A 16,146-nucleotide genomic window follows, 5' to 3' on the forward strand; every position below is an offset into this window, starting at 1 on the left:
ATTTTTGAATAATAAAACATAAACATAAAAACATAAAAAACATTTATTCAGTGACAGATTACGCCCCGTCTTACGAAGCAGTACATACAATAGTACACCAAGCTACTGCTTAGTACCAGGTGTACTTTACAATTTTTCATAATATTTATAAATTTAAATTGCATGACTAACACTAGATGTTATGTGTGGCACTGATTAGGCTTCCCTAAAAGTAGGAATATGCGTATCCGAGATGTTTGCATTGCCTTTTTTAGGTTGGCATTAAAATAATAAGAAAAATAAGAAATAACAATGTCAAAATAAATGTAGGTAAAATTAAATGGACAGGGGAAAGAGAGAAGGAAAGAAGGGTTACAACAAATTTTAAGGCTAGTTTTTCTTAAATTTTAAAACCATTTCTGTAATTAATAATGTAAGGTTTTTAATAAATCCAGGCAAATCAATATATTTTAAGTACATTCATTACATTCTTCAATATTACATATAGATTTAAAAAGTTCATCTTTAAGATTTAATGCAAATGTTTTTTTAGGAATATTCTCATTTAAAAGATCTTTTTCATGACAAAAATTATTCCATAGTCTTTGAAATGAAAATAATGGAAACCTTTCAATTTTTTTAAATTTGGCTATTGGAATATAAAACTCACTAGAATTTCTTAGTTGTCTCTGATTTCTTAGATTATTTCTAATCCATACACCATCAAAAGAATTTGGTAGCCTCCAGCGAATAAAATCATAAAAAAATAGTAGTTTTGTATAAATAGATAGCTCCTTAATAGGCAAAACATTAATTTTCCTAAACAAAGGTGGCGTATGGCTGTTATAAGCGGATTTGTGTATAATTCTAATAGCTTTTTTTTGTAGAACTACTAAAGGCTTAATAGATGATTCTAAGCCACAGCTCCATGCTGGCAAGCAATACAATAAATGGCTATTTATAAAAGAGTGGAATAGTGTTACTAAGGATTTTTCACATAATATATGCTTAACTCTATTGATTAAAAACAAACTTCTAGATATTTTTTTCCTTAAATATTCAATATGGTATTTAAAGTTAAGTTGAGAATCAATAAACACACCCAAAAATTTAATTGCAGGAATTTCACTCTGTTGGTTGATATAACCCAAATATCTAATTTTATCTGTATCATTCTCATTTTCATTATTAAAATCTAATTTAATTTTAATTTGGTCCCAAGTTATGGAATCCTCCCTTTTATTAAAGATCATAAATTTAGTTTTAGTTGGATTAAGAGACATTTCATTGCAACGAAACCAATCACAGATATTTTTAAGTTCAATGTTGAGTATTTCAATTATCTCATTCAAATCTTTTCCTGATATCAAAAAATTACTGTCATCTGCAAAGAGTAGTGTCATTAAGCTAGTACAATTTTTAATATCATTGATATAAACTAGAAACAAAATTGGGCCCAAAATACTTCCCTGTGGGACACCCTTGCTGATTCCTAATAAATCACTTTTTTCGCCATTTGTATAAACAAACTGATTTCTATTACTTAAATAGTTTTTAAACCATTCTAATTCTAATCCATGTATACCAATTTTTTTAAGTTTTTTTAATTAAATTGTATGCGAAATTGTATCAAAACATTTAGCAAGATCACAGAATACCCCTATAGTAATTAAATTTTCATTTTTTGCTTGTCCCAGATAATTCAAAAGGTGAATCATAGGATGTAGTGTAGATTTTTTTGCTTGAAATCCATATTGATGTTCATAGATAATTTGATTAAATTCAAGATATCTTGTGAGTTGTTCAGATACAATTTTTTCTAACAATTTTGAAAAAATAGGTAGCAAACTTATTGGACGATAATTGCCAGGGTTACATTTATCCATTTTAGAGCTGTTACTATATTTAAAAATTGGCAAAACTTTAGCAATTTTTAATTGTGAAGGAATTTGACCTGTTTTAATAGATTGGTTAATAATGTGAACAAGAGGTACGGCAATACTATTTATAATTTGTTTTAATAAACAATTTGATAATCCAAACATGTCAGAGCTCTTTTTATTTTCCATTTTTTTCACTAAATTAAAAAGAACATGAATATTTATTTCTCTTAGCTTAAATACACTGTCTGTATCAGGAATAAAGTCGCACGGATTAAGTGGGGAAGGGTTAATTTGGCTGGCAATTTCATCAGCAATTGAAGTAAAATAAGTATTAAATTTGTTAGAAATATCATGATTATTACTGTAAGATGTATCATTGACAATTATTTCATCTATACACGATGTCTTGTCATTTGATTTTGAGATTACTTGTCTTAAAGTTTGCCAGGTTTTTCTTAGATTTTCTTTATTTTGATTAAGTTGTTCCCTGTAAAAAATTTTCTTTGCATCTTTTATTGCCTTATTGTAAATGTCCCTATATGTTGTATATGCAATGTTATTTTCTGGTGTTTTATTTTTTGAATAAATTGTCCCTAGCTCAAGTTTTTTTCGTCTAGAAATCATAAGCCCTCCCGTCATAAATCCCTCTATTTTATGAATATTTTTATTAAATTTAACTTCTTTGATGGGAAAATGTAAATTAAAAGCACAATCAAATACTTCATGAAAGTTTTCAAAACTAATTTGTGGGTTTAATTCATTAAGAACATTACCCCAGTTGTTCGTGTTTAACATTGCATTAAATTGAATAATTTTTTCACTTGTTATATCCCTGCTGATAAATGTTTTAGGCTTTTCTGTTTTTTGTGTTTGAGAACTAACATGAAAAATAGGGAAATGATCAGAAATTGAGTTCAGAATAACGCCAGATTCCAATGTATTATTGCAAGAATTAGATAAAATATTATCAATCAATGTACATGAAGCATGTGTAACTCTAGTTGGTTTAGTAATTAAAGGCAAAAACCCGTTAGATAAAGTGTTCTCTATAAAATCATTTGTTTTTAAATGAGATTCAAATTTAAGGAGATCTAAATTCAAGTCAGACATGATGTAAGAGTCACCTTTATAAGATGACATTGCTGCTTGTAAATTTGATATTTTATCAATAAAATATTCCATCTGATCATTAGAACTCATGCCTTGTATTGGAGAATTAGGACGATAGACACAACTAATTATATTGCTTTTTTTCTGTTCAGTAATAACTTTCAATGTTAAAGATTCAAAAAGATTTTCTTCAAAATATGATAAATCATCAATTACAGTAAATCTATGTTTTTTATGAATATAGATTCCAACTCCCCCTCCCTTCCCCTTTTTTCTAGATGAAAATACAAAATTATAATTTTCAAGTTTATATAGATCTTGATCAATAATTGAAAATATTTCTTGAATACAAATTATGTCAAAATAAATGTTGTTTTGTAGAAGAAAATTTATATATTCTTTAAATTCATCAAATTTCGAGGGTAAGGAACCAAGATTCCAGCTTAAGAATTTTATCTTCCTGCAATTCTTAAATTTATTAATGAGTTGTGTGTTGTCAAAATAGGAACATTTTAAATCTATACTGAGATACGGGCTTTCAATTTCGTTTTGATTTGCACTATTTAATTTATCAGCAAAACATTCATTTAGATAATTAATAAATGTCAAAATTTAAAGAAAAAAATAGCACATAAAAAATGTTGTAAAATTTTGTGTGGGAAAACTTAGGAACTTTTATTAAGGAAGGGAAGGAGAGAGGGGGTGAGAATATTTTAACTTCCTGTTGAAATAAGATATTTAGGGTGTATGAAAGGACATTTTTAAAAATTGAGGGGAAAAAAAATAGCGAGAAATACTATTTTGAATAAAATTCAATTACTAGTTTAATTTAGAAGGTTAAGATTAGGTCATAATTACTATTATATATACTAACTTTGAGCACTATTTAATTGTTCATTAGTTCATTGCATGATTTGTCAAAAAACTTCACAGATTGTATCCTGTCTCCTTCGTTCTTAATATATTTGATCACTCTACCATCCAGGTGCCAGCATTTAGAGAATTGTTTACTTCTGATCAGTTTCTGCATTACATCATACCTCATTTTGGTGAGGTCGGCGCTTATCGAGTATCTCTCTACACCATTTTTGACGTCAATTTCTCTTATAGGCAGATTTTTTTTGTTTGAGAGGATAAAATCTTTCAATGGGCGACTATGGAACCTTACAATTATAGGTGGAACTTTGTATGATCCATTCTTGTCTTTCGGTATAGGCAGAATATGGGCATTTTTGATGAATTGACCTGGTTCAGTGGGCATTTTGAGACGGTTTTTGTTCGCCTCTAGCAGAGGTTTGAGGACCTCTTCAACTGCTTTCATGGCTGCTTGATTGTGGCCAAGGGACTTTTCCAGATCTTTATCAACTTGTACACCATTGATTCTTACACACTCGTTTCTGCTGTGTTGTTCTCTGTCATCAAGCTTGATTTTTAGCAATTTGATTTCAGATTTGTAGCTCTCCATCTCTGTCTTCAGATTTGTGTTAACAACCTTTATGGCGCTAATATCCTTTTCAATTTGTGGAAATTTTTGAATAAGGGGTAGAACCTTCTTGTAATTTTCCTCAAGGACATGGACCCTTTGTATTAAATCATCCAGGCTGTTGAGCTTATCCATCACTTGCTTGTGGTCGGAGGATTGTTTTTCCGTAAGCTTAGTAATAGCCTCCATGATATCTTTGGAGATATCCTCACTTGTCAACTCAATAGGAAGATTTGCAAAACGGTTTTTGTCCGACATTTTTTAAAACAAATTTTGTCCCTTCTGGCTTGAACTATGTATTAGAAGCGAGACATTTACGACACGTCCGCTCAGTTCAAGTATTTTAAGTCAACTGAGTATTTTAAGTCAATAATAAAGTAGACTTCTTCTTTTAAAATATTGTTGAGAAGGAATTTTCAACTAAATAGCTTTATGTGATATTTGAGAAAATATTAATTCTCGTTATCTTTTCTTTTTTTAAACCTGATATTCAATTCAATCATCTTGGGATTCCTCACAAGAAATTTAAGACACTCATCGCAACCAAAACAATCACATTTCCCACGTAAAAAAAATTAATGTCCTTTGGAGAATTATACTAGTTTAAGTGGCCTATTAAGTAAATGCTTAGTTATGAGTATAAGAAATAAAACTTCAGATCCGTCTCTCTCTGCAATGGCAAAGTTAGGGACGGATAAACAGACAGTTAGTTATAGAGCAGCTATGCTCGAAAAAATGAGATCTTTTATTGAAATCATTTTATTGATATAAAAAATATAAATCATTCATAAAGGATATATTTTTTGTTAAGTATATTAAATTTATGAAATTAAATACAAATGAAATTGTTTTTTTTAGACGAAAATAGAAAGAATTTATTTTTGTCTATCTGTTTGTTTTTAATATGTTTGTATGTGTGGATTTGTTTTTGTCTAACTGTTTGTTAGAATACAGAGAGAGAGAGTGGACAATGGGCTGTTTATTACACTAGCCCCCAAAGTTTTATAATAACGTTTTCTTATTTGTTGGCTTAACAACTATAGGGACTTAGTAAATTTGAATTGATTAGTTTATTAAGTTGAGTGTTCAACCGTTTCAACTACTAATTTTAATAGACAGAAGGGTTAATTTTGTGTAATATCATTACATCATATATTGGCCATTGTCTCATCCCTTTACATCTCTGGTAAGAATGTCTGTGTAATTAGCCGCGTTTTCCCTTTCTTTTAAGAAGCGCAGCTACTCTATAAAGTTCTTTTGTTCGCCCATTAAAAAAATATGAAGTAAACAGTAGGAATAAGAACTTTTACTTTTGAAAAAAACTTTAGATCATGGAATGAAAACGAAGTAGCAGGTTTCGTCGTATTTTCAAAGTAGCTTTTGATGTTATTTTAAGTTATGTTAGGTAAATGTTTATGATTAAAATGAACTAACACATACCTAACCAATAGTTAGTTTTTAATAATTTGGGTGCAGACCAAGAAAAAGAAATTAGATGCATTTCTTTTTGTAAGGATTTAGGAAAACATGCTTTTTTCTTTAGTTTCATTTTATGCGAACTTTTATGTTAAACTATAAATGTTATTGTTCTTGTTATTTAAACTACGCCAAATAAATTGGGCGTACGCCATATGACCTGAAACTGGGTTGCCGGATTTCTAAAGTAGACGCATTTTTCTTAGAAAGAATTTTGTCAAACAAATGAATACATTATTTTATTAGGATTTTGATTAAAGGCTGTATATTTAAATAAGAAGGTTTAATTTTGTAACTTAAAAAGATATATGTGTTTTTATACTTTTTGTACTAAAATGAATCAAATTGTTAAATTGTCAACTTTGAAATGTAAGATTAACTCATAGGCGCCTGTAATTTAAGTACTATTTCGTTTTTAATCAGAATGTTCTCGTTTTTTTAACACTTATTTTATTATTTATTTGCAAGAATTTTGATATGTTTCCCTTCGCCCCCTATAATGTATGATTATACAATTTTAGCGGCAACTGCTGCTGCTATAAAATTAGCCTCAAACCATCCCTAGACTTGAAATAAAAATATATTAGCCTATAAAAACCAGGCTCTGTTTAAAGCTTCCCTAAAAAATAGAAGTCGATCGGATGAATGCAGACTGGCCAGAGTGTACGTTTTGTACGTTTTGTACGTTACGCATCGAATCTGTGTACGTTCTGGACGTTATTTTGATATGTGTACGTAACGTATTTTGAAATTTGTATTTTTGTACATTTTACGTTTTTTTTTTAAATAATAAGAATCAAATATTAGCAGAAAAGTAATTTGTATGTTTTGTACGAAAATTTTAACAAAAACCATAGGTGTATTATATTAAATAAATTCAATATTATCTTAAATTTTCATAGAACAAAAATATGTAGGTAAATTAGGTAAATTATGTTATTAGAACTTATAGTTTAAATTTATGGATTTGAAATATATGTTCTATAGATTTAGTTGAAACTATTGAACAGAAAAAGATATGCAGTTGACTAAACTCAAGTTTAAGCAACTACTTACCCCTTTAAAAGATTTACGAAATTTTTTTTCAAATTCTTTATATATATACTTAGGTAAATTTTCCAATATATCATAAGGTGATCAGTTTAGGATTAAAAAGTCTTATTTTTTTGTATTTTCATTTATTAAAGAGTAAGAATCAAATATAAGTACCTATAAAAGTATTTGTATATGTATATGTATTTGTATTTGTACAAAAAGTATTACAAAAATAGTATATTATCTATAATACAAAGTAGAATGATGTCTGTCCGTCTCCTTGTCCGTCTGTCTATCAGAAGCTTAAGATCTCAGTAACCAATGAACCTATTGGACTCTACTCTTCAGGGAATATACCTAATAGTCCTGTGATGGTTTTAAGCTATTGTCTTGAGGGGAGGGACACTTAAAGCTTTTTACTTACTACTAGGATTAGCGGCTTCGCCCCTAGCCTCTAGAGGCTTCTTCCCCTCCTTTATAGAATCGTTTGTTCGAAATTTGTCCAAAAAAACGAAAAAAAAGATTGTGATGATTTTTTTCATTTAGATTTCGCCCCAGGGTGCGGTGGGGGTTCCCCCACCCCGCTTATTTGCATTAGTTTACAAAAATAAATTGAGGGGTGGTTGATGTTTTTTTGGAGGGGTGGGTTTCCCACACTCCAAGAAAATAGCCTAAAACCACCACAGGACCAGTAGATATATTCCCTGAAGATTAGAACCCAATCTGTTTGATTTAGTTTGTATTAAAGACTAGTATTTTCTGAGATCTTTAGCATTAGACAAAATAACCCTATATCTTATTGTATGTATATCGAACCTAGTAATAGTGTCTAACTTTTTATCTTTGTGACTTTAAAAAATCGAAGGATGAGAGGGGAGGTGGGAAAGGAAACCCCTAAAAAATAGATGGATTTTTGTTACGTCACAAAGATAAAAAGTTAGACACTATTACTAGGTTCATGTATATCCTATATATCCTTTTTTTTCCTGTAGCGTAGAATCTCGCTAACTGCTGAACCGACATAATCTTTGTGAGGTTGTAGGCTATTTTCTCTGTCCTTCCATATCCCTTCGAGAACCTGTATTCAAAATGGTAGAAAAATAGCCTAAAACCATCTCGGTAACTGTGTGAAGTTTCCCTGAAATTGAGTAATTAATCGGTTCAGAAATGAAAATCTTAAGCATCAGACAAAAAAACTTACTACTTTGTATAATAGAATATACTCAGTACGTAATAACAGGATGTATGTCTGTCTGTCAGTTTATTTGTACCGAAGGTTCTCGCTAACCGCTAAACTGATATGGTTCTCCTTTACAGGGTAGCTTCTCATAGGTCCTGGGAGAGGGTACAACCACCCTCCCAAGAGAAATCACTCTTAGAAAAAAATCACCACCCTTCCCCTATTTTTTCTTTCTTTTTAAAATTGAAATAAAAAAGGGGGTGGTCTACTCCCCCCTCCCTCACTAAAAAATTTATTAGCAAAGCTACTCTATAATCACTTTGTCAGTCCGTTATGCTATCGGAGAAACGTGATTTTCTCGGCTCCTGTTTTTTTGATTAAATAAGTTCACATTCTACATATTTTCATTGAGATTTGCCTTTTGGTTGGGGTGCTAGATCTATTCCTAGATTTTCAAGTTTTCATGGTTTTCTCGACTTCTATTCAAGATAGACGGCTGAAATTTTCAGGAAATAAATAAATTCACGTTCTACATATTTTCAAAAAGTTTCTTTAAGGTTTGTCTATTTGTTGCAGTGCTAGATCGATTCCTAGATGTATAGGTTTTTGTGATTTTCTCTACTCATATTCTTGAAGGCGGTTGTAATTTTCAGGGATTGTATAAGTTTTCATTCTTAATACTTCCACTAAGTTTCATTGAGATTTGCTTATTGGTTGGGGGGCTGAATTTATTCCTAGATTTTCACGTTGTTAATATATATTTTTAAAAAGGTTTAATGATTTATTAAAATAAGTTAAATGCTTATTTTTTATGACACTACTCTATATTTTATTTATTTTCCCAGATCTCCATCCATAACTTTTTAGCTACGCTACTTAAGGATGTTGTCATCCTTGTTTTTTAGTTTTTATTTTTAAATGAAAAATAAAAAAATGGGTTTTTGGATTCAACTCCCCCCCTAATCAAGTTCCTCTAGAGACCTCCAAGGGCGTAGTCGCTGGTCCTTATAATAGGATAAACTTTGTACGTAATAACAGGATGTCTGTTTGTTTGTACCAAAGGATCTCGCTAACACTGAACCGATATGGTTCTCCTTAACAGGATAGCTTCTCATAGGTTTTTGAAAGTTTTATAACTATTTTGGGGAAGAGTATCACCATCCACCCTCCCAAGAGAAATCGACTTTAGAAAAAAATTACCTCCTCCCCCCAAAAATAAATTTTAATTGCTCACTGATTTTAAGTTAATTTTTTTTCCAGATGTCTATATATAACTTTTGACTCTTTGAGCTTCGCTACTTATTTATGTTGTCATCCATGTTTTTTTACTTTTTCTTTTTAAATCTAAAATAAAAAAATTGGGTTATTGAATTCAACTCTCCCTTCCTCAAGTGCCCCTAGAGGCCTTTAGGAGCGTAGACGTTAGTTCTTTTAAATAGAGTAATAGGATATCTTGTCAGTCCGCTATGGTTTTCCTTTACAGGTAGCCGCTAGTAGACTTAAATGTATTGATAATAGATAACTAGGAAATTATTTAATTTATTTTTATTAGGAATGTACGTTTTTGTACGTTTTTTTTACTTTTTTTATGTACGTAACGTATTTTTTTTGTGTACGTTATGTACGTTTTTTATTTTCAAAATTGGCTGGCCAGTCTGTGAATGTTTATCGAGATTTCATAAAAAAAACTACTAATTTTATATCATAGGATTAACAGATCAAGCCTAGCCTAATAGATATACCAATATTATAATAGATCTTAAGAGAAACACACAGAAACAGCCATCTTTTACATAAAATTGTAAATACAGAAAAACGAAATATTGAGATTATGAAATTGTCGATGTTACATGCATCATTGGGTGTTACATCACTTCCGAATAAAAACTGGTTAATAAGATCGTCACAATCATAAAAGGTAGATGTCAAAATTTAATATTTTTTTGAGGCGTCACACCATATTATTAATACAACTACCAAAGAATTCTTATAATTGGTACAGAATTTCCCAAATTATAATAGCCGGTATAATAGTAACCACCTTTCTTAGTAACATTACTTAGTAATCAAAAAAATGATATTTTGAAGGGGTTGCGTGTTTATAGATATATTGATTTTTGGAACGGCTGACTGAAATCAATAATACTGAAAAATTATCGTTTTTTACATAATAGATTAAATTATTTTCTGATTCGGTGATAATATCAATTCACATTGCTGATATTAGGACGGAAACGATGTGACACAGTATAATTTCCGTTTCTGCAATTCAGCCAAGCATATCTTTTATTGAGAATTATTCTGTCTTAATTCATGTTGAAAGAGTTTTAAATATAATATTCACAGTAACCCGTCCGTCAGATGTCTGTTAACGGTTTCGTGTCGTCTCAACACTGGTGCACGTCATACGAAAGACTTTAATTTAAGATATGTTCCTCTAAATTTTGACAAATCCTTAAATAACAGGATCTGTGTGTCTGTCTGTCTGTCTGTACCTAAGGATATTGCTATCCACCGAACCAATATGGTTCACTTCTTAACAGTGAATCTTCTCATGGGCCATTTTCTAAAATCAATGCATATGTGATACATTGTATTAACAAACATGCAATATTGATAAATGTTTACACTAAATGTTTCTACATTTTTTCATTGGCCACACAAAAATTTACTTTTTAATACCATTGTGTCCTATAATTTTTTTATTCTCTTAATAAAGGCCTTTTTAATACGGATACGCCCCTAGGGGCCTTGGTGGAGAAGTCAATCCTTTAGTTTTAAATTCATTTTTAGAAAGAAAGGGTAAAAATATTGTGGGAGATGGTGTTTTTTTTCTAGGGGAGAATTCTCTTTGGGGGATAGTGGTTCCATTCCTCTAAAAAGTAGTTATAAACCTTCCCTTGACCTATGACAAGCTTCACTGAAAAGAAGAACCATATCGGTTCAGCGGTTAGCGAGATCCTTCGCTACACACACAAACAGATATACATCCAATTAACCTTTATATAAGAACTACACCTCTAGAGGCATATAGGGGCCCTTGGGTTGGGGGGGGGGGGGAGTCGAACCCCCCCTTACAATTACAGTTTTTAAAGAAAAAGTTAAAAACATTTATTTTGGAGAGTGATTTCTCTTGGGATGATGGTGGTACCCTTCCCCAAAATAGTTATAAACCTTACCAGGATCTATGAGAAGCTACCATGTAAAGAAGAACCAAATCGGTTCACTATTTATCCCTTGGTGCACAAAGACTCACATAGAACCTATTACTTTATTATAAAGATATCAATATTTTGGACAAACGACAGAAATAAAAGTAAAACATAATTTATTTAATTCTATATGACTATTAAAAGTGTACATTTTATTAAAATCCCATTAAGATCATAAAATTTTGTTACTTAGTAACTGGATACATAATTTATGATAATTAGGTACTTTTATTGTTGACAACTTTAATAAAATTCATCATTTTTAATAACAAAATTATGATAGTATTGTTAATTTAAAATTTTTAAAGTATAATAAAAAAAATGGTTTGCGAACATTAAGCTACATAATACTCAATTAATGATAAACAAATTACCATTTTTGTAAATTAAGTTAATGGTCGAAAAGTTTGAACACTAGGTATCAGTTTTAAAAATTTGATAAGAGTGCTCAAAGTTTCTGAGCTAAATAATAAGATAACGTGGTTATAAAACTTAAGGTACCAATATAACACTTCATCCAGAGTTGTAAAACAATCCTTATACTAAAGTAACAGGATGACTGTGTGTTTGTCTGTGTGTTTGTACCAAAGGATCTCGCTAATCGCTAAACCAATCGGGTTCTCCTTAACAGGGTAGCTTCTCATAGGTCCCGGGAAGGTTTATAACTATTTTTGGGGAAGGTACCACCACCCTCCCAAGAGGAATCGCCTCTAGAAAAAAATACCCTTCCCAAAAAAGGACTTCAACGAAACATAAACCTATTATTTCTCTAATTAGATATTTGAAATAAAAAAAAGCATTTAAAGTGCCACTAGAGGCCTCTAGGGGGCGTAGCCGCTAGTTACGAATAAAGATCTACATCAATAAAAATTCTAACTTTTCTGTATTATTTTCAGATCAGTGACACTGTTATGGGACTGCTGTGTGGACCATGGGGTAGCAGGGAGTGTACAGCCAAAAGATGGTACGTACTTGTTTTAGGTGCTTTCATACATAGTGCCAGTTGAGCACTGATTATGACCCTCTTATTTTTAATTGAATTAATAATAAGGGTGGGGAGGAGGGGGGGGGGGGGTAGTGTTACCTCCATGGCTACCCGGTACTCAATATAACCTAACCTAACCAAATAAAAAAGAAAGAAATCCCCCCTATTTCAAACTTTAAAAAAATAATTGGGGGGGGGGGGGGGGGTAAAAAAGCTCAACAGTGTACTTTATGTGAAAGTGCCTTTTTAAAGGTAGCGTAGCTACTCTATACTATAAAGTATTGTAGGTTATATTGGATGTATGTTCTTGTTAAGCAACTTTCGCGTATTTTTCGGTACTTGAAAGGGTAGATTTATAATATTTTAAAGGTAGTATGTTTTTTTAACCAATATCATAAAAATAAACTATTCTAAGACATGAAGATATAACTATTTCGATTTTAGCAATCAAATTGTCTCTTGTAAAAGTGAATCAAGCAATATTAGCTTGGTCGTTTTATAATACAAAATACTTTGGGCTTTCAGAAAACTTTAATCATCATAAGGACATAATGTATTGTTTTTCTGCATAAAATTATATCATATTATGTTGTGATTTTTTGTGAAAAAATAAATGATGATAAATGAATTTTTAACTAGAGTAGAGTTTTTCGGTAAACAGTTTTTCGTTATGTGCAAAAGCAACCGGGCTACTTGCATTAGGGGCACTGTATTCAAAAGGGGTAAAATCTGAAAAGAAATAAGCTTTAACCCATATCAAGATTTAAATAAATAAAAACCAATTTGACGTCATTATTGTTTCACAACTAATGGATATATTTATCTCTGTAATGTTTATTAATGATAGTTATACAATGCAAAGACTTTGAACTTAGCTTAGACAATGCATATAAGCTGAATATATTCAAAGTTTGCATCTCCTTGTTCCTACAATGTAAACAACAACAAAAATTGTAAAAAAATCTAAAAATACATTTATTTCTGAATATTCAAATACTTACATGCATGATAAATTGTTTGGAGTGAAACTTAAATCCTCTTCTTCATAGATTTATTTTGAAATTCTTCAGTCTAATGCAGTTTAGCTGTAAATCAGAGGGGAAGGGGGAATAAAAATAAACGTCCCTGGGGAGGGAGGGAAGGGTTGTTTACCCCCCTCAAATTTTGATGCCATCATTTTTACCCCTCAAAAGTTCATTAGATTACCTCCCTTAAACCCTTAAACCCTTCAATCCTTTTATTTTTCATAACCTCTTATTTTAACACCACCCCCTCACCCCCCCACCCCTCCGCTCAAAAAAAAGCTTGGACGTCCTTGGGGTGATATTGATAAAAAAAGATGTTTAGATAACTACTAAATAAGCAAAGCATAGACTTTTCTAGTTTGTGTTGATAATGTGTAACATTATCTGTATTGTATAAACCTACTTTTTATGTTTATCTTATACATATTTACAATACAACACCAATCTTTGCATTCTAACAAGGGGAAGGGATATGTAACTAATTAGTAGAGCAAATTTATTTTGTTTTTATGTTTCTAGTTGGTATGCCCCTAGAGGCCTTCAGGGGCACTTGTGGGAAGGGGGGGGAGGGCTACAATCCACTTTAAATAACAGTTATAAAAAGAAATGGTAAACTAATTGAAGGAAGGGGAGTTTTTTTTGGGGGGGCGATTTCACATGGGGGAGTGGAGGTAACCTCTCCCAAAATTGTTTTAAACCTTTCCTGGACATATAAGAATTTTGGAGATTTATTTAGGTTCAGTGGTTAGTGAAGACCTAGGCTACAGACAGATACACATTAAGACAGAAGACATCCTTTTACTTTGACATAAGGATTAAGAAGATCATGTTATGATACAATAAAATGCTAAATATAATATATGTTGTTCAATATATGCTTGCTTATTTTCAAGGGCCTCGTCTCTTATTCTTTAACATAAAATAATGTTTTTAAGTTTTCTCTATCAAATTTATTAACTTTAAAATGGCATACGGTAGTTTAACATCTTAATTCTACTATTTATAGCTGGATTTATGATTTGTAATGTTGTAATCTAGTTGACTAATTGTTCCACATTCTTGGGAGAGACTTGCTATAGCTAGGTCTAGAAAGAGATAAGGTCTTTACCCCTACCACTACTAACCCATTAAAAAGCATATTTCTATTATCCTACTTTAAAAATAGGGTTGTTAAATAGATTAATAGCGTTTAAGGTAAAGTTTTCAGGAATGTTTACATTTTTTTGAAACAATAAACATGTTTATTTTTTACAAGAAAAAAGATGAAAATTAACAAATATCAAGTTCCAGATAAGAGAGAAATTAAAAATGAAAGGGAAAAAATCTTCCAAAAATTTAGGTCAATTTTATGAAATAGAGATACAGGGTTAGGTTGATGGAAAATTGATAAATATTTCTTGCATGTTTTAAATTTAAGAAACAATTTTGTAAATCAATAACTATACTTAAAAAAATATTTATAATGTTGTATTTATCTAATGTCTATTGAAATGTTTTATTACTAGCTTTGTACTTTGTATACTTCCGCAATATAAATCAAATACCCAACCTTAATGCAGCTAAGACTTTAATTCATTTGTGAAAAAATCTTTAAAACATTAAGAAAATAAATCTCTAGGTAGAAAATGGAATAATTCTAGGTCAATTTACTATATTATTACGAACAAAAATGTTTAGTGTCTGAAATTTGTTATGGAAAAGTGTGTTGTGTGTTTGAAGCGTTGAAAATTTAGAACATGTGAATAGAAAGATTCATTTAACTTTGTGAATAGAACAGATTAGATTAGTTGTAATATCATGTCACACACAAGGTGTGCCTTCATTTTCGCATAATTGTCAATAGCGAAAATGTATTTTTTCCCCCTAAAACGCGTTTGTACATATGCTCTCATGACAAGTAGATTTTTTTCTTTTAACTTTTAAGTAAGCGTATAGGTAATTCTTTTTAATTATGATTATTTTTGTTTTAGCTGTTTCACAAAACTGTTTATTTTGCGGAAGTGTTTGCATACCCAAATACAAATAGTAATCACACATAACTTTTACTTGTATGTAACTACTTTTGCACTGGTTAGACTGACAAAAAAAAATTTCATATTAATATTTAGAGATAGGACAAGGGAAAATAAGCTTAACTTCGTCGCAAGTTCTTAAATTTAAGTTATGGCTTCAAAAATAGTGTCAAATGTTTTCCTTAAGTCTAAAATATTTAAAATAAGAATGTATTTCTTTTTAAGTTTTTAATATCTAGCAACTGTTCCCTTAGCATTTTTAACTTTATACTTTAAGTTAAAGGTGGACAATTGTTTTAATTAGAATATACATATAGGGTGCTCTTTTATTTTCTCAGAAAATAGCCTGAAACCTGTACAAATCTTATACATTTAGAATTAAGTAAAGTATCAATTGGACAACCATGGTACATATATATTAAGTACACATGTCAAAATTTTGACGGTTTGTATGTACTTTGGTAACATTTGGATAAAAGTTCATTGATTAATAAAAGAATAATTTCATTTTTGAATAAGGAAATAAGTTTTGTTTTATTAGTCTCGAACTAATAGTCACATAGTCATGTTTTAAAGCCACATACAAAGTATCCTATTTTTTAAAGTAGTAGGTTTTTTTTTGTCTGAAGGTTAAGATTACTGATTGAGTTCTCCTTCCCAGGAAAGCTTCATTAGGTCACAGGATTAGTTTAGGTTATTTTATTTTTAGATTTGGGATGGTTTAGACCTGTTTTGACCCTTCTTACCCCTTGATGTTCCTAGATTC

At 30.5% G+C, this 16,146-nt stretch overlaps 1 protein-coding gene across 2 annotated transcripts in view; it reads left to right on the forward strand.

Annotated features, from left to right (window-relative positions):
• LOC145334952 (NPC intracellular cholesterol transporter 1-like) overlaps positions 1-16,146 on the forward strand; it is a 73,650-nt gene that overhangs the window by 16,713 nt on the left and 40,791 nt on the right. For both annotated transcript variants that reach the window (XM_080180590.1, XM_080180591.1), the window contains exon 8: positions 12,255-12,322. In XM_080180590.1, the coding sequence (XP_080036716.1) occupies positions 12,255-12,322 (68 nt within the window). The remainder of the gene's footprint in view (positions 1-12,254; positions 12,323-16,146) is intronic.

The sequence above is a fragment of the Acartia tonsa genome, chromosome 13 (genome assembly GCF_053477335.1).
Source record: "Acartia tonsa isolate MP-2025a chromosome 13, ASM5347733v1, whole genome shotgun sequence".
NCBI lineage: Eukaryota > Metazoa > Arthropoda > Copepoda > Calanoida > Acartiidae > Acartia > Acartia tonsa.